The sequence below is a fragment of the Bufo gargarizans genome, chromosome 2 (genome assembly GCF_014858855.1).
Source record: "Bufo gargarizans isolate SCDJY-AF-19 chromosome 2, ASM1485885v1, whole genome shotgun sequence".
Classification (NCBI taxonomy): Eukaryota; Metazoa; Chordata; class Amphibia; order Anura; family Bufonidae; genus Bufo; species Bufo gargarizans.
In genome coordinates this window covers 132,254,979-132,273,795 of record NC_058081.1, presented here as the reverse complement: position 1 = coordinate 132,273,795, position 18,817 = coordinate 132,254,979, and the positions used below count along the sequence as shown (strand labels likewise).

The 18,817-nt window shown below is 39.7% G+C and overlaps 1 protein-coding gene across 2 annotated transcripts in view; it reads left to right on the top strand.

Moving 5' to 3' along the window:
* The window catches only part of DET1 (DET1 partner of COP1 E3 ubiquitin ligase), a 55,342-nt gene extending 42,485 nt beyond the window's left edge, over positions 1 to 12,857 (top strand). For both annotated transcript variants that reach the window (XM_044279466.1, XM_044279465.1), the window contains exon 5: positions 9,191 to 12,857. In XM_044279466.1, the coding sequence (XP_044135401.1) occupies positions 9,191 to 9,380 (190 nt within the window). In that variant the 3' untranslated portion in view covers positions 9,381 to 12,857. The remainder of the gene's footprint in view (positions 1 to 9,190) is intronic.
* Positions 12,858 to 18,817: the final 5,960 nt, after the last annotated feature.

Here is an 18,817-nt window from a genome sequence, read left to right as displayed (position 1 = left end):
ACACCACAGGAAACGAAGACAACAGTTGGCTGTCAGTAGCAGGACACGTAGTGGGTGATGCAACACCAGATTTCCTTCTGATAAGCACCTGGAAATGGGCCGGGCAGAGACAGGGGTATGTAATGAAGATACCACCTGTGTCTGGATGGTGGAAATCGAAAGAGTGGGAGCTGCTTGTGCTTGTCGGCAGATTAAATGATCCTCTCTAGTTGCGGTTTGTCTGTGCCATCCTGGGCCTGTTTGCTGTGTGTGTGCGCCCTCATGCAACCACTACAACGCCTCCTAACAGCTAGGTTAGAATGGCCTAGATGGTGAGCAGTTTGTTAAAATGGCCATCCTACTTCTTTCAATCCAATCATACTTCCTCTCTCAAAGTTTGTCAACTGGACAAATTTCTTTGAGTGCGTTGTAGAGGAATGTATAGCAGTCGCAGATCTCTTACCAAAGGGTACACTACCCAAAAGTAGCCTGTGAGAGCCATTTCACTAGGTAGCCTGGAAAACAATTTTGCGCTCACTGGCAAGACCCAGTGTCTAATGAGACCACACCTGCAATCATTTACATATGCATCCGAGACATAACTGCATGCTAAGTTTTGCAGCAATCCAACATTTCTAACTGGGTGCTGATTTATTTTTATTTTTTTATCATTGTCTGTATATTGCCAGTTTCCTGACAAAGTTTATATTTAACATGTAGACACTATAAAACTGTAGATACATATTGCATACAGCATCCAAAATATCCATAGGTCCGCCAACCATTTAAAATTGATAGTTTATTGGGATAAGTGGGTAATAGAATTAAAACTAATATCATTAACTACTGGTCCAAGGCAGTGAAACTGGTTGTCTGATGTCTAAGAAGTTAACAAAAAACCCTGGGCTTTCAAGTGAAGGAGGCGGACATATCGGTGATTGATAGCCTTCCCCTTCCCCCCCATGACTGTGCATACAGAGATAGCTGTCAATCACTGATAGGACCGCCTCCTGGACTTCTAAGGAACAAACAAAACACAAAAATGGTGCCCAACATCTAATTTTTTAGATGCAGATCCTTCTCTTCTACCATCCAAGAGGTCGTACCACTTCTCAGACTGCCTGATGCATACTGTGCATTTGGCAGCCCAAGACGCTTCCTGCTTCCCTTGGATAAGCCACCACTGCTCTTGGGAACAGTGCTGGCTAATCCAAGAACAGGACTGGACAAGTAGGAAGTATCCTGGGCTACCGATGCACAGAAGTGTACAGCCATCTTGGATGGCAGACAAGGAGCCTGAGAATTAGCAGATCTGCGAATTAAATAGATGAAGAGGAAGTCACTCATGCAAGTGCTCTGGTTGTTCCCAGTTGATGTGATATTTTTTCTTCTTGAACCAGAGGGTGGCTTTAATGCCCAATTACCTAGTGATTTAGACTTAGGTTCCCAACCGGAGGTATATGTACCCAAGGCAGGTACGTGTCATGCATCCAAGGAATACTTTTGTCTTCATGCTAAGCTTTTTATGTGCAGAGCGGTGTTTGATCATTGCCTTTTGGGTTCTTTGGCTTAATTAAATTTAGTAGAGGACACTTGGTTTAGGAATATTGACAAGCTTTAGTCTAAGGTGTTAAAAGGCTTGATACCAAAATCACTGGCTGTCTAGGGCAGCTGTCTACAGGCCTAGTATCTGTTGAACAAGCATTCATAAGATTGTTCCCGATCATTGCCCATTGTAAAAAGGGCAGTGATCAGCTTACGAACAAGCAAATGCTCTTTGTTGGCTGATCTTTTATGAAGGCACTGCTCAACAGCACATCTCCCTATGTAAACAGCTGCTGATGTAATGCATTATGCTGCCGATATAATGTAAAGTGTATGGGGATGAACAATCGTAGGAAATGATTGTTCATTCCCCCATACAGTTTCCTTCGGCCAGAGCGATAGATCTCTAAACTATCACCAATTGACTTGTTTATTGTGGCCCCGCATCAGGCCATCTAAAAGGACCCTTACTTGTAGTGTTGGCTCTTGACATGCAGCTAAACCCTAATTTTGTTTGCCTTCTTCCTCCTCTGCGCTGATCATAGAGAGCACTTTGTTAGACCACTGGGGAGGGTTCATGGGGAACATGTTCCCAGGACGGGAGAATTTTTGAACTTGAACACGTTTTGTTTTTGTGTAAATGGTCGAAAACTGTATTCAAACGAATGCCGCAGCAAATACATTCACTTCAATGAAGGCAAAGGCAGTCCAAAGAATTCATCTTGGACTTTGTTTGACCTGCTTGCCATTTGTTTCAGTTTTTTTTTTTTTTGTCTATCATGCAATTCTGTCCAGCAGAAAAGCAGAAAAGACTGAAACAAACAGCTGGCAGGTCAAATAAAGTCTAAAGATGAATCGTTTGGACCCTGTTTGCCTCATTGAATTTAATGTATCGATCGCAATATGCATTTGAATACTATTTTCGGGTATTGTACCCCTAACAGAAAGCCGGGTGTAGAGCTAAAATGCAGTGCAAACCCAGCCTAACAAAGCAGCGTGCAGTAAAAATTATATTAAAGGGGTTATCCAGGAAAATATATTTGACTTGGGCTCCATTCAGACGTATGCACTTTGGGTCCGGATCTGGATTATGCGGAAAGGGTGCGAACTCATTCATTTTCAATGGGGATGGGAAAAAATAGAACATGTCCTATTCTTGTCCACAGCTGCGGACAAGAATAGGCATTTCTATTGGGGTTCCGGCCTGGTGTTATGCGGATCCGCTGAACACTGCGGACATGTGAATGGACCCTTATCCTCAGCATAGGTCTACAGTATCAGACCTGCCGGGCACGACACCTGTGGATCAGCTGTTAGGAGAGGCCTTGAGTGCCGCAGGCTCTTCCTATGCCAGTGACATCACTGTATATCGGTTACATGCCAATGAGGCTAAGCTACAGTACCAGGCACAGCCAATATATAATGTAGGGCGACGTCCTTGGAAAGCTGCTGAGAACCTGCATCGCTCACCAGAGCTCTGGTGAGTACAGCTGCTCCCTGAAACAGCTGGTAAGCGTGGGTGTTGGGCCTTGGACCTCTGCTGATGTGATAATGATTACATATCCTTAAGATAAGTCATCATTATCTATTCCTGGATAACCCCTTTAAAGCTACACCTGAAATTTTTCTAAGGAAAGACAGTGGGACACTGATAAAATGAACAGACCACTTCTATCATGATGATACTCTAGACATTTATTTTCTATTAGTAGACTACAAACCTGTTTATTTGAACAGTCATATCTACTTTTAGGCTGCTCTTCACCACCCTTTGTATTTTTGGTTTGACAGTGGTGATTATTAGCCATTCACCTTTAACAGGAAACGGATCACTCAGGATGATAGATGTGTTATTGTCACCTGGTGCATACCCAGATTATTGCTACGCAATGACCCAGGCACATTCTATTTTAAAATCTATTTTCCTATGCACAGTACCAGATGAAACAACATTGGCTTCAGGTATCATCATATCCGATGAGAAACCTTGTGAGCAACTCATTTTCAAAAAGCTCACTTCAGTCCACTTCAGCTCTGGTAACTGACTCTTCTGCTACCACTAACGATGGTGCTCAACAGTAGTTCAAGTCTCACATGTAATCCAAACAGAAGAAAAGCAGTGGCAATCACCAATATGCAAATAAACCTCTTTGATTGTGGCATGGTCATAGGATGTGGAGGATCCAGCCCATGGTTGTTTCACATGCTCCCACACTTTGTGACCATACCACAATAAAGAAGTTTATTTTCACACTCGTGAATAACTTTTCTTCTGTTTGGATGTCCTTTTTCAAAAAGTAGTGAAATGCCTAACATCTAGATATGGTAAAGAAAAAATTGACAGAATTTGAAAAGACTTTTTGTCTGATATTACCTGCACTTGAAATGATTTGGCCCAGTAAAGTCATCCTGAAGTCGAAAAAGATTCTGCCCTGAGAGGCAGAATTGCATACAAGTTAAGTATATTACAAGGGGTTAAATGTGGGTTAAGAGATAGTTCTAAGTGTCCACAGTGTGACTTATCTGGGGCTGATCACTTACCTATGCTTTGGTCTTGCCCAGAACTAAAAGAATACTGGATTGTGATTAACAACTTTGTTACTCAGAAATTGAGACCCGCGATTCCATTTATGGTTGAATGTTGGATATTGAGTGATTTTTCTAAGGTAAATTGCCATAAATATAAAAAAGATTATTTTGAATAGAAAACTCTTCTTGGTGAGATTTTTGATCACTCGAGCCTGGTTCTTCCGAAATGCTAGAAATCTGAACACATGGATAAACTTGGTTAATAGGGTTAAAAACGATGAAAATATTCTATATAAGCAAAGAAACAGATACAATGGATTAAGATATGGGAGGCTGAAACTTCCTCTACCCCAATTCTATGTTTCAACTCTCCATGACTCTTCTTATTTTCTCCCTCAGGGCTCTATCGCACGAGCAGATCCCGTCCGGGTAATCCGCTGCGTGAAAGAGAGACAAGCCCTGTTCTAGACAGCAGAGACATGCAGCATTCTTCTCCAGGCTGTTCCTGGATATTAAATGCATCGTCCCCAGGGGGAGGGTGCCTGAGCTTTAGGTTTCCTAGTTTGTCCCCAGGGAAGGCGTGCTCTTCTGAGCATCTGCCTGTGTACCATACCGCTTTCTGTGTTACTGACTCTGATTCTCTGCTACATGTCTTGACTTTTGCCTGTCTCTCGTATTGATCCATTTCCGCCTTCCCTGACCTTGGACTAGTCTCTCTGTTATGCACAAATTCCACCTACTCCTGTGATGGCTAACCTCCGGCACTCCAGCTGTGGTAAAACTACAACTCCTAAGATGTACACCTGCTTGGCTGTTCTCAGAACTCCATAGAAATGAATGGAGCATGTTGGAAGTCGTAGTTTCACCACAGCTGGAGTGCCCAAGGTTAGCCATCACTGACCTACTCTGTTTCTTAACTATGAATATTGCCCGACTCCTCGTTGCTTTGCTCTGGTGTCTCTGACCCCTTTGGGTCAGCTGCCAACTACATCAGGACTATCCCAAGAGGTATCGGCCTCATAGCCACCCTGCAGTGAAGACTGTATATTAGGGTGTTTCATTTTTCCAAAGATGTGATTTTCAGATGACTTTGCTTACGCCCCGAGTCTCAGTGATGTAATTTCAAGAAGATTGGATAATATTTAGGGGTTGCACACATTGATCACTTTTATTACTACTCTCACTCTAGTACCTAGGAGGTTGGTCTAAAAACGACTTCAGTTTCAGGATCCCAGGGGCTCTGCATCAAGCAAGGTGGATGGCAAAGAAAATATATGTACTTAAAATTGTCCTCTTCACTAAACAGTTGAATATTCCTCAACGAGAATTAAAAGGAATAAAACGGGTTGCACATTTTGTCAGCCTCATATATGGTCGCTTTTTGCACGAGGCAATTGTAAGTCAATGGGCTCCAAAGAATGATTTGGATATGCTACAGCTTCTGAGCACTTACCCAGATGCAGACGTAAAAAAAAGTGCTCTCACAGTTGCTAAGAGACACCTTTGGTATCTGTCAGAAACAAACGTAGGATTGGCTTTTTTGGACGAACGCATTACGCAGGCTATTAAGGAAAATGATGACTAAAAATTTTGAAACCAAACCTGAAAAGAAAAAGGAAATTAAACAATTAGAGGGTAAAAACCTAGTTTTTGAAGGAAAAGACCTGAGCCATTTCGTTACTAATAAAACAAAGACGTTCTTTGAATTGTTTGGGATCCACAATCTGACAGAATACTGCAATCATTCTCTAAGAAGCCATGTGAACGCTCTTAAGGTGGTCAATGATACCGCAGAAAGAGGATTTGCTCTGATAAAAAAAAAAAGTTTTACGGATCGGTCAGGGGCGAACAACAAAAACAATTCCTGTTGAGGGTCGTCGAGCATCACAGAAAAGTCGTCGCCAAGCTAACAAAAGAAGGGATTGCTTTGTTCAAAGTTGATTAATATAACACATGTTTTGCCTATAATACTACCTATTAACCTTAGTGTCTAGTTTTAATATTATTTAAAGTTTGTGATTTCTAGTTTTGCCAATAAAAGTAATTAACATTGAAAAATCATATTTTTTGCCTACTTTTACTAAACTGATCAAAGTGTGCAACCTCTAAATATTATCCAATCTTCTTGAGATTTGGCATATATATCTTTTACATCACCGAGACTCTTACAAAATGAAACACCCTGCTGTATATACTTGTATTGGAGCTAAAGCATGAAAACCAGGGGACTGCCAGTATAACAACCTTGGGGATAGCCCAAAGCCAAACTGGTTAGTTGGTACAGTGGGCCCGCACCCACTGTCTGTTCTCAAATGTTATTTTATGGTTTAGTTTTTGAATTCACTAACCTACATTTACTGCACGTGCCAAAAGGAAGGTTGCCAGGAGGAAGTACAAAAGATTTCCAGTAAACATATCAAAGAGCACCTATTAGTGGGATTAACCCATTAAACCAGGAATGCTGCCTGGTTGATCCTACTGATTAAAGTGGTAGTGAATATCACATATCTTAAGCACAAATCTGCATCTATCCATAATGTGCACACAGTAAATTTATTTTTATAACAGTTTGCATGGTTAAAATGTGCCAAAGTTATAAAGCTGTTTGTGCCTTGGAACTGGTATATGTGTTCATAAACTAAGATTTATATATTTGCGATGCAGATAATGTTTAAGCTGTGTCCAGAATTGTCTTGTGTCATAACTGAAGGACCACGCAACGCCAATTTTGTTATGGGTCGGGTACCACCAGTTTCCCACGCGCCGCATTGACTTATAATAGGGTCTGTCCAGTTCTGTCATCCGGTCTGTCATTTTGCCTTTTTACTATGAACATGTGAATTTGCCTATTTACAACTGAAATATAAAACAATTTTTTTTAATTATAGTGGCTGTTTTTTAAATGGACTATCATCATTTAGAGATTAGTTGCGAGCACCCTATATAGGGATACATTTAATGACCGTTCATCTGTAAGCATGTTCTGACCCATATTGGAGTCTGTTAGAAGCATGAATGTTCAATTACTATTCTTGAACAAATACAATTGTTCCCGGTGTTGCTGTCTTTTTAGAAAAGATTTACTCTGTTCGGTCCAGAAAATAAGAAGCATCTGTACAACGAGGACCTTGTTTCTCTGCCAAAAAATAAATTTCTATTCTTGTTGGAGAGTGAGCTCACTGTAAAGGAAACCTATCCAGACTATGGCTTCCTTACTATTGTGCTGTCCCTTCATACCCAATGTGTGTCTTCCTAATTATCAGAATATTCTATTAAGCCATCGCCTAGAAGGCAACAAATGAAAAAAGGAATATAATCCATTTTTACAGCTGTAGCAATACACCAAAACACCCCTGTCACTCCTGTATGGCTCCTTCACCCTCCATTGTCTTCTCATGAATACAAGAAAATGCTGGTTGCCATGGAAACATTAGCTTTTATGGTACTTGTGGTGAATAGGCTACACTTCACGCCTGCCTCTCTCCGCTACACAGAAACCTACTTCTCGCCAAGCCTTGCCCATCTGCTCAAATGCTGCGGTGCACATAGGGAAAAGATGAAATGAGTACAATGTAGTATGATCACTGAACAAATATATAGAGGTATGAATGCTTCCACCACAGGTTTGGCGTCATGTAACTTATCCTTACCATATGAAACCATCATCAATCCTTTTTTCAGCTAGAAGTATATATTTTTCTGGAGATTTTCTATACCTTTTTATAGTACAACATTTTGTAATGTTTCAAAGGCTCAAGTGTCTTCAGTGATCTTAGTGTGAAACCTAATCTAGAAATCTATATTTCATGGAGGTATTTTTTCTCATGATTAACCACATTCTGTAATGTTTTGTAGCCTGTTGAAAAATGGACATGCAAGTCATAAAAATGCAATTTCGGAGCTACTGTGACAGTAATATCCATTGCTCCTAAGAAATCTGCCTGTACTAGTAAAAGACTATAATGGTTGTCTGCTTAAAAGTACCTCACTATATATTTATGTTCAATTCTGTCATCCCAGATTGTCATTTTTATTATTTTCCGAGACCACACCTATCTTCTAGAGCTGTACTTGTAACCTACATAGACAATAGGAGGTCTTTAATAATACCTTTTTCCAGAAGGCATTGCATCATTTTCGTTGTCTTCAATTTCTACCAGTTGTCCAGAGCAATCACTACTCTATTAATGCCCTTTTCTGCTCAGCCTAGTAATTTTGCTGTTCATCTCTAACAAAGCTATTTTGTCAGAGCACCAATCTAATTTATGTGACAGTATGCATCATTTTGTCTGTCTCATGAACATCCTCCGTATTCTCATCTTAAGCATTTATGGCAAATCCACAGGATGTGCCATCAATGCCTGGATCTTTCCCCTGCTGTGCAAGGATCAGGGACAAGTGGCCTCCTCTCACAAAAACTTAGGGAGACACATCTGCATCAGCATCTGTCTAGGTTACTGCTGAAGTCTGAAAGTCTAATTTTGGCCCCTGGTGCCTCTGTAGGTGGCTATCCTGTAAGATAGTCACCTATAGGTGGCACTAGAAACAGTTTAATTCCTTTTGGAAGAGAGACATTTTCCTGTGAAGACTTTCCATAAGGCGGCATACATGGTCAAGTCAGTCTTCAGATGAAAACCTATAAGTCATTTCATAACTTGCACCATTGATCAATAAAACATAATTTTTTATGATGATTCTGATTACTAGATAAGTTTTTGTTGCACTAATAGAAGATATGTATCAGTAAATTTAACCTTTTGTGAATTATGCCTTTTTATAATTAAAGAGGTTTTCCCACAAAAAAAACACTTATCCCTTATACACAGTATAGTGGTTAAGTGATCGTGGGGCGGAGAACAGGGGTTCCGGATTCTTTTATGTGCATGAAATAGTGCATAGAAGTGAATGCAGCGGTGATCGCACATGCACGCCACTGTTCCATTCACATAGGGGACGCCTGGACCAGCATTTTTGTGATGAGTGAAGGTCCAAGCGTTTGGACCCTAAGCAATCAGATGCTTATTGCCCGACCTATGGGATAAGTGTTGTCTTGGGGAAATGCCTTTAAATTTTGTTATATTGTACTCAGAGTGGAAACGTTAATTTGTCTTGAATTCTTTTGCTCCTTTCTTTTTAGGTTCTATGCAAGAGATTCAGGACTTTTAAAGTTTAAAATCCAGGCTGGCCTTCTTGGGCGACCTATCAACCACAACGTGCGCAGGCTTGTGGCTTTCACATTTCATCCATTTGAACCATTTGCAATTTCTGTGCAGAGGACTAATGCAGAATATGTGGTGAACTTTCACATGAGACACATTTGTACGTAGAAGGAATTCAGAGATGTAACCTGTTGCCTTAATCCCGTCCACTTTTTACTTTTTTTATACTAGAACCCAATTCAGAATGTTATCCTCAAAAGCTTACAGTGCAAATTATGAATAAAATACAGGTGCGGTGAAAATACACCACACTAATATGTTCAACGTTGGTGCAAAGTTTTCAACTTTTTACTTTGTGTTTTGCAATCCACCACAATTGGGATGATATCTACCTCTAAGATTACGTGAAGTTATAATCTGACACTTATGGTACCAGAAATGGGAAAAGCTTTGATCCTGTGTTACCTTCCAATGTGTGGCTAATTGAAATATGTATTTTTATATTCAATCCTTTACTTGTAGGGGTGTTCTGGGAATATGGCCAGTCCTTAGGATAGGCCGTCAATGCATGGGTGTTGGGTTTCCCAGGGGGTAGACAGCAGAATGAAAGGGCTGCGTTGTGCTCCTTCAGTGTCTACCCAGGCACTAAACTGTGTCTGTTCATTTGGCAGTGCCTGGTACTACAGCTCAGCTCCATTCATGGGGATAAGGCGTAGCTGCTGTACCTCGCTGAGTGCCGTTTCTAGTTTAGCACATTCTACACTTGAAGTGCATTTGTTACTTGAGGAATACACTATATACACATTAGGAAGGGGACACCGCTCAGAATAATCTTAAATGTGATTCTTAATGGTGATATCTACTATAAAGTCTATTACCATTACCATTGCTAAAAGGGCTCCCTTCAGCACTCCAAACCTCGCTGGAACTGCTGAGAGATTTGTTACTGACAATCTGACAACATTTTAAGTAAATGTCAGTTTGCTTAGACTGTTGTCAGATAATCACTAAAAATCTTAACTATTTACAGTATATGCAATGCAAATGGGGTTTTGAGTATTATATAGATCACTTTCATCCAGCAGTGTTAGCCTAATCATAGTTTACAGACTTCACCTATGAGTTCTCATGTGTCCATCACATTAAAATGGGTTTTCCAAGATTTTACAACTGATGACCCATCATCAGTATCTGATTGTGGGGGTCAGACACCTGGGACCTCAACGATCAGCTGTTTGAGAAGGCACTAGCACTTCTGAGAGTGCCGCAGTCTTCTTCATGCTTACCAAGCACAGCGCTGTACATTGTATAGCGGCTGAGCGTGGTATCACAGCTCAGCCCCATTCATTTCTAAGGGGCTTAGCTGCGCCTAAGCCATGTGAGCCGTGAACATGTCATCACTCGGCATAGGGAAAGCAACTAGAAGGCCACTGCGCTACTGCAAGAGCTGTGCCTTCTCAAACAGCTGATTGGCGGGGGGTCCCAGGTGTTAGACCCCCACCGATCAGATACTGATGACCTATCCAGAGGATAGGTCTTCAGTATTAACATCTCGGAAACCCCTTTAAGATTATTTTGACTGGATGTCTTTCTCATTTTTGTATTTCTTTTTGTGTATTTCTTTTCTGTCTGAAAATCAGTGGTGTTCTGAGATCAGACTTCACTAATTTGACCTTGTTACATATATCTAAACTGTCAGATGCTCATTTTGAATGGATTTCCCATTTCATGAATTTATGGTAAGCAATAGGTGCCATTTGTGCCTACAATACAGCTATCCAGACTGCATATATACCCACGGTTTCCTCCTCCTCTCTGTTACGGTGGCATTGTGGTGAGGAATTCCTTGCCTTGTCAATAAAGCAGGATGGGTTGATTGGGAAATCTAGGTAGAAGAGCCACAAATTTCTTACACTGCACCTCCTTCTTCACTGTTTAAAATGTGGTCATTTTCAGACCATCAACAATCGTACTTGTATCTCCTATTATGTGGATAGTTTATAAATGATGTTTTATAGGAAGCCCCTTTAAAGAGGTTGCACAGGACATTGATAGCGATGGCTAGTCCTTGGGCCACTCCTGATTGGTGTGGTCTGTCAGACCCCTGCTGATGATCTAATAGTGATGGCTTATCCTGAAGGTAGTCCATCAGTATCAAAATATTAACATTCCATGTATTTTTCAAGTATGGAAATGTGTAGTTAGTATTGCAATAATTTGGATGTTAAATAACCTATAAGGCCACCTGTGCTATATTTGGCTTTAAGCTGCAAAACACCTATATTTTATACTTTTCACATGTGAGACTTTTATATATCTATATTGGTCCTATATTTTTTAGACAAAGAATCATGGATTAAATTCACAACAATTGATCAAAAACGTATTTGTTTTACTTTTTAAAGAATTTGGATATGCTGTTTGATAACCAGGTCTAGTTTATGACCGCGTCTGTCTCCTCTATAGTCCCTTGTAAGGTAGCAGGCAATTTTTTGCTTGCATTTTCCCCTAATAAGACTATGATGGGCACAGAAACCAGTTCAGTCCTCTGCTATAGAAATATGCAGTTTCCTCTAGATGTTTATATATTTTAAGCGTGGCATTAGTGGAACACCACAGACAATACTGATAAACTGTGTTATTCCTAGGTCAGGACCTCAGGGATGATACATCGTACAAAGATTTCAAAAACACTCCTCGTTTCATGTGTTCCCTCTTAGGCCTTCTTCTATTCACAACAGTATATCCGTTTTATTCAGTGTTAGGTTAAAATCAGATGTCCAAATTGAACTCCTGAACATCCATTTATCCTCTTGGTATGCGCCATAACTTACTGAATGGGAGGATCTTCAGTGTCTTGTGGATGGTGAGCTATGTTTTACATAATATTATTTTACCGGTCCTGGAATGCTTGTTTTAGGCGGCACTCACACGGCCGATTCTGTTTTGTGGTCCTCTATTTTATGAGGCCCCATTGTAACAATGCCTGTTCTTGTCGGCAAAATGGAAAAGAATAGGACATGTTCTATTTTTTTTGCAGATATACAGATGCCGTGCTGTCCGTATTTTTTTTTCATTATTATTGAAATTAATGGGTCCGCATCCCAGCCGCAAAAAATGTGTTTCGGGTGTTGACCAAAAATACACTTGTGTAAATGGGGTCTTAGTATATAATCATATTCCTGATGAAATAATAGTTTAGCAATAATCTGTGCAGGCCCTCTAATGTACTTCCTAGAAAAATATGAATAAATTGACCACTAGGGGTTACCAGTCCCCTTGTCAAAGCGAAGTGTCACTACAGTTTTTCGGGACACCTCAATGTCTTGTCCATATTTCCATGCCAAAAACCACTGGTGTATGCATGTGTGAATGAGTCACTGTGCTATCCATAAAAGATACGGAAAGCACATGGATGAAAGCCTTAGGAGGAATAACAAAGGATTGGCACAACACAGAGTTGTAAGAAGAGATGTTCCAGAATTATTTAATAAGAAATACAATTTATGCTAAAAGAGACCTGTCAAGAAAGGTAACCCATCTCCAATTAACATAAGGGGCACTTATTTGGTTAGTGGTTAGCAAAGATTAAAAATATATGTTTCCCAGTGATAAAATATTATAGATTGCGTAATGTCTTCAAAGCAACTAGATAAAAAGCATAGGCAGCAGACAATCAGAATTATCCTCAGGTTCTTTTTAGAGTTCCTATACTGTATAGAGTGCCAACTGCATGGACCGAAGACTCAAGAAGACTATAGTCTCTCTGCTGTTTAGCTGCTGATATGTAAGTTTATTTTTTTGCTAGGATTGGAACAATTTTCCATATAAAAATGAATCAAAAGCCAATGTGGCACAATTCATGCTTTCCCTTCTCCACAATTATGGGTCTACAGATCTGTCCGATAGATATTCCAGCCATTCTTGTCATATGCTGGCTGCAGAATTATCTGTACTTCCATGGCTTTAGTGGTATGGTTTGCTTTGTATTACATTTGGAACTCAATATGATAAGTGTTTTAGGCTGGCTATACTCTTTGCTGATTCCAAGGACCTTTCCAAAGATGGCACAATAGTAATTCAATTATGATCCCTCTAACGCGCTTTTGTATTTTTCCCTTTACAGTACTATTGAAAGCCTTCAAAATGAAGTAAAACTCAAACAGACAAAACCTGTAAAGCATAATGTGGGAAAACCTTGTACCCTTTTGTGTTGAAGAGTGCTGTAAAACCAAATATCTTTAAATGACAAATATATTTAGTACTAGGGAGAAATCCATTTTCTGTAAAGACTCTCCTCTAAAGATCCTCACTTTATGTCAGACCTTTCAACCTCGAGGTTTAACGGGGACTCAGTCTCTATTCAACAAGCCTTTGTCTTCTGAAGGTGAAATCTCTGTGTGGGCGTGATAAAGCTAAACACATATTTTATTTAAAAGAGGCATTTTCATGTAAGCCTATAAAGATAATGTTTTCTAGCTTGATCATTTTGTCTTTACACATTTTATGCTTTTATGTTGTTAAGGCTATTTTCTCTGCTAGGGAGGAGGCAAAATGTTTAAGATTGTAGAATTTCAAATGCCAAAGGTGGTACTTTTAATGTATTCAGATGACTATATTTTACAAGGTATTGATGATGAATTATACCTATTTACAGCTTTTTATATTCGTGTGTACAGATGGTAAAATATTTGTTTTAATTTAAATAAAGGATAATTTTTTTTTTTTTTTTTTATTTTTTTTTAACATATCGGAGGTTGCTGATCTGATTCTCATTGTGGAATAAACAATATATTTTATCAATTCCTTTTTTGAATGAAAGAAACTGATACAATTTTATCCAAATTGCTGTAAAGGAAAGGGGGAGTTACCCATAGCAACCAATCACATTGCTTCTTTAACTCCTTAGAATCACACCACAGCAGCACGTAACCCATTGGAGCAGCCTCATAGTATCTACTCCTAGGCCCTACTACTTCTAATCAGCCGAGCATTCCCCTGCACAGGCTTGTCAGTACAGTCTTAATGCCAGCATCTTCCACAGCATCTGCCCAGTGATAACTGACACAATAGTCTGTTTCTGGGCATGTGATAACTACAATAGCCAATCACTATAAAATGTATTTCAGAAGAAACGTCTGGTGCTGCCTAGTGTCTGTCGTCCTCCTTCCCTCTCCTGTCAGCCAGCTGAGAGATGAGACGGATGGATACAGGCAACTAATGTGAATAAAACAAAGTAAAAAGTTATTATAAACAAATACATTATATTCATAAAGTGTGTGTGTGTGTGTGTATATGTGTGTATATATATATATATATATATATATATATATATATATATAATTATATGTAAAGGAAAAGGGGCAGCACTCCAAGAAAATAAAATGATAAAAACACTTTATTCACCTCAGTTACAATGGTGACGTTCCGGCTCTATACCAGAGCCTTTCTCAAGCAAAGTAACAGGACATAGTAAACAATATATATATACACCTACAACTGATTACATCCTATCATGTGACTAATACATATTTAGTGCATTAACTCCTTGATATCTGAATACAAATATTAAAAACATATCTTAATCTCAAAACTTGCATAATAGTGACAATAAAAAATATTCCAACTATTTCAAACATGATAGGTGAAGTTACATATAACATACGTGTACATGTGTAAATTTCATTCCATTAAATAACTTCCAAAACATCATATTCTTGCATAGACAAAGTGCTGAAATGGTTAAGAAAGTGACATGTGCAATTGAACAGTGATGTCGATGAAGAGTAACATGACAACCCGGAAAACACTGACCTGATGAACTGCGATCCAGCACCTGTGGCAATGTCTGCTTTGGCGTGCACTCAAACTTACTACGCATGCCCCAGCTTGTGTATAAACCGATACGTCATTATGACGAAGGAGGATCTAATTGAGTTTGCGCAGATCAGTCTCTAACATCAAGCGGTCATCTTGAAAGAGGTCAAACGACCACACGAATCACAGTACATTGACTAGATTATCACGCAAGTCCAGATCTCAAACAACAGGCCACTTTCATTCATATTAGCATTCATACGTGCTACATAATACCGGATCAAAGCGAAATAACAAATGTTCACCGTCAAGCGAACAATTTGCCGCATGACAACAGGAGAGTCGTATGGATACCTGCATATACATGCCGCATCCATTACCAGTTATCCCAGTGTATCCTTACAAAGCCCAGGAGGGATCTCCTCCACACCATGCATCATATAATAGACAGATAAGCCACTCAGATCCATTCATATCTGTGTTTACGCAATCCGGGAACATACAATCTATTACACTACATGTATATCTTATATGTGGGGAGGTCACAGGGGCATCAGACCAGTGTAGTATTCCGATCTCATCATGTCCATCTTCATCTGCATTTCTGGACAAAAGAGAAAAAAATCTTTCAGTATATGGGTAATAAACAATAATAGTCCAAATACTAACTACCCAACACAGAATAGCAGTAATGGTCGGACCAGAACAGGGGAGAAATAGGGGCAAGCCATAATCCTATCTAACCAATCCTACATTGTATTCTACATTGAGACCACTTGGTTTGAGAGAGTTAAGTACATAGATCCACTCTAGTTCTTTTTTTCTTTAACAGAGTGGATCTATTACCTCCTCGTCTTGGCATAGGTACATGATCAATTATATAACATTTAAGATCCAGCCAAAGTTATTGTGGTTTGTCTCACCATTCTACTTGGGCCAACATCAGCTCTTACAAGTTGATCATGCAAACTTTTTCTTCTACGATATGACATTATTGGTAATGACTGAAATTCAATGACAGATTTGTGACAACACTTTAATATAGTCCAATGTTTTTTGATAATTTTGGAAATATCTATACTGCATTCCGTATATGTAGAGATAAATGGAATTCTCTTAGTGTTGGCACGAATCTGCTTTTTAGAAAGTATTGTATTATCTCTGTCATAGATTTTGTCCCTTTGTTGCTTTAAAAGTTTAGGAGCATAAACTCGATCCAGGAATTTGCCCACCATCACATTCAAAGTGTTGTTGAGCACCACTGGATCTGAGGTAATCCGCTGCGCCCTAACGAATTGTGAATAGGGTAAAGATTTGATCATAGATCTCGGATGGCTACTATTATACTCTAGAAGAGAGTTTTTGTCAGTTGGTTTAGTAAATACTTATGTGCATAATCAAGTAAGGAACCTGTCCATATGAGAAAGATGTCGTCCACATAATGCCACCACGCCAGTACATGACTGTAGTGGTGGGAAATGTAGACATCTTCCTCATAGGCCTGCATGTAGATATTAGTGTAGGTTGGGGCCACATTGGACCCCATCGCCACGCCTTGACACTGTATGTAATATTGTAATACTGATCTTCCAACAATGCCAAGATGAACTGGCATGTCTGTTCAGTAAATGAGGAATGTTGTAACATGTGTGACGCCGCTTTAAGCCCTTTGCAATGATCTATAGAGGTGTAGAGCGAAACTACATCAAACAATGCCAAAATGACATCATCTAAATGTGATATATTAATAGAATGCAGTTTATTCAAAAAATCGGATGTGTCCAAAATATGAGTCTGCTCCAATGGAAAAATTGTGTAATAACTTATCGAAGAAGATAGCAATGTGGCTGAAAATTGAGTCAGAGCCGGACACTATGGGACAACCAGGTGGATCACTTAAAGATTTATGAATCTTTGGTAATATGTATATAACCGCAGTGATCGGATGTGTAACTATGAGATAGTCCTTAAGCTCTGAATCAATAATCCCAGCCACAACCGCTTCCATCAATACATCTCTGATCATATCTGCAATCTGAAACTTGGGGTCAGCATCGATCAATGTATAAATGTTAGTGTCCCCTAATTGTCTCAAAATTTCTGCAACATGCTTATCAGTGTCAAGGATGACCACAGCCCCACCCTTGTTTGCAGGTTTCACCGTGAGGCTGCCGTCATCCTTCAACTCCACTAGTGCATTAGCCTCCTCTGTGGTTATATTAGGATGCTTAAACTGACCCCTAGAGTATGTTGATTTCATAATTTCTATATCCGCTTTTACGGCTGTAATATATGCTTCAACTGCTGGTGCCTAAAGCACCGGATTGAAGTTACTACCCAAAGAAAGATTCAGCATCCTCAGGGAGAGTTCACTCACCGTTGGACGCTCAATCCGCTCCTTATCATTAAACCATAGCTTCAATCTAATAGACCGAAAGAACATCATTAAATTAAGTTCAAGTTCAAACCAATTAATATGTGACTTAGGACAAAATGAAAGACCTTTACTTAGGACACTCACTTGATGAACTGTAAGCTCCTTTGATGACAGATTAACAACAGTCATTTCTTTCTGTTCGTTTGTGCCTTGCCTGTTGGAAACCGTGTCCTGGTGTTGCGTGGCTTTTTGGGATCTTCTATGTCTGTATCCTCCCCGTCTAGTGCGGCGTTTTGTGCTTTCTCTGGGGGTATATCAACCCCTAAAAAAGCTTGATCATTAGTTGTAGTGGCTTGTATATTTTTCTTCCTTTTCCTGATTTCTTTTGTATTATGGTAGATTTTTTTTATCAGATTGCCATATATAAATATTGCCTTTTTTATAGTCCTCAATATCACAGTTCCATTTTATCAGTTTGCCTTCCTCCACCTCATTTTGGAAACTCTGTAGATGTGTAGAAAAATCTGTCCAATAGTTGATCGAATCCTCATTAGACAACATGGTTCCTAGTTGTTGTTCTACCACAGCAAGATCGTTATTGACAATAGAAAGTTCACTCTGGATATATTCTATATTTAATAGAATAAATTCCATTGCGTACCTGTTAGAGAGATTCTCAAACCTTTTGCAAAACAAATAGTTGTTGGAAAATAGATTGGGGTGCAAGTGTGATGTCCAAAACCTTTTGAAGGCACGTGACATTGCTTTCCGAAAGGGAGACCAAGAGGAGTACAAAACAGCCAGGTCCAATCTGAAGAGGGGCATTAAGGAGGCGAAGCACTGCTACAAAACAAAAATACAACATCATTTTACAAGCTCTGATTCCCGACGCATGTGGCAGGGTATCAAGTCCATTACGAATTATAAGAGCAACACCTGTTTTATCAACACTGGAAATTCTTTCTCTCCTGATGACCTAAATCATTTTTTGGGACGATTTGACAAAGACAATGAGCTGCCTATCATCAAATTTGCCCAGCAAGAAGCTCCATCATGTTCCCTGATGCTGAGAGCACATGAGGTAGAATGGGCCTTCAGCCACATTAATCCCCACAAATCAGCTGGCCCTGATGAAGTTCCTGGAAAAGTCCTAAAAAACTGTGCTAAACAGCTGAAAACAGTGTTTACCAGTATATTTAACAGCTCACTAGAGCAGGCCATTGTCCCCACTTGCCTAAAGTCCTCCACAATTGTCCCAATTCCAAAACAGGCCGGGGTGAAGACCTTAAGTGATTATCGCCCGGTGGCTCTCACTCCTATTGCTATGAAGTGCTTTGAACAACTTGTCCTCAGGCACATGAAGAGCAAGATCTGCACCTCCATGGACCAATACCAGTTTGCTTACAGAGCA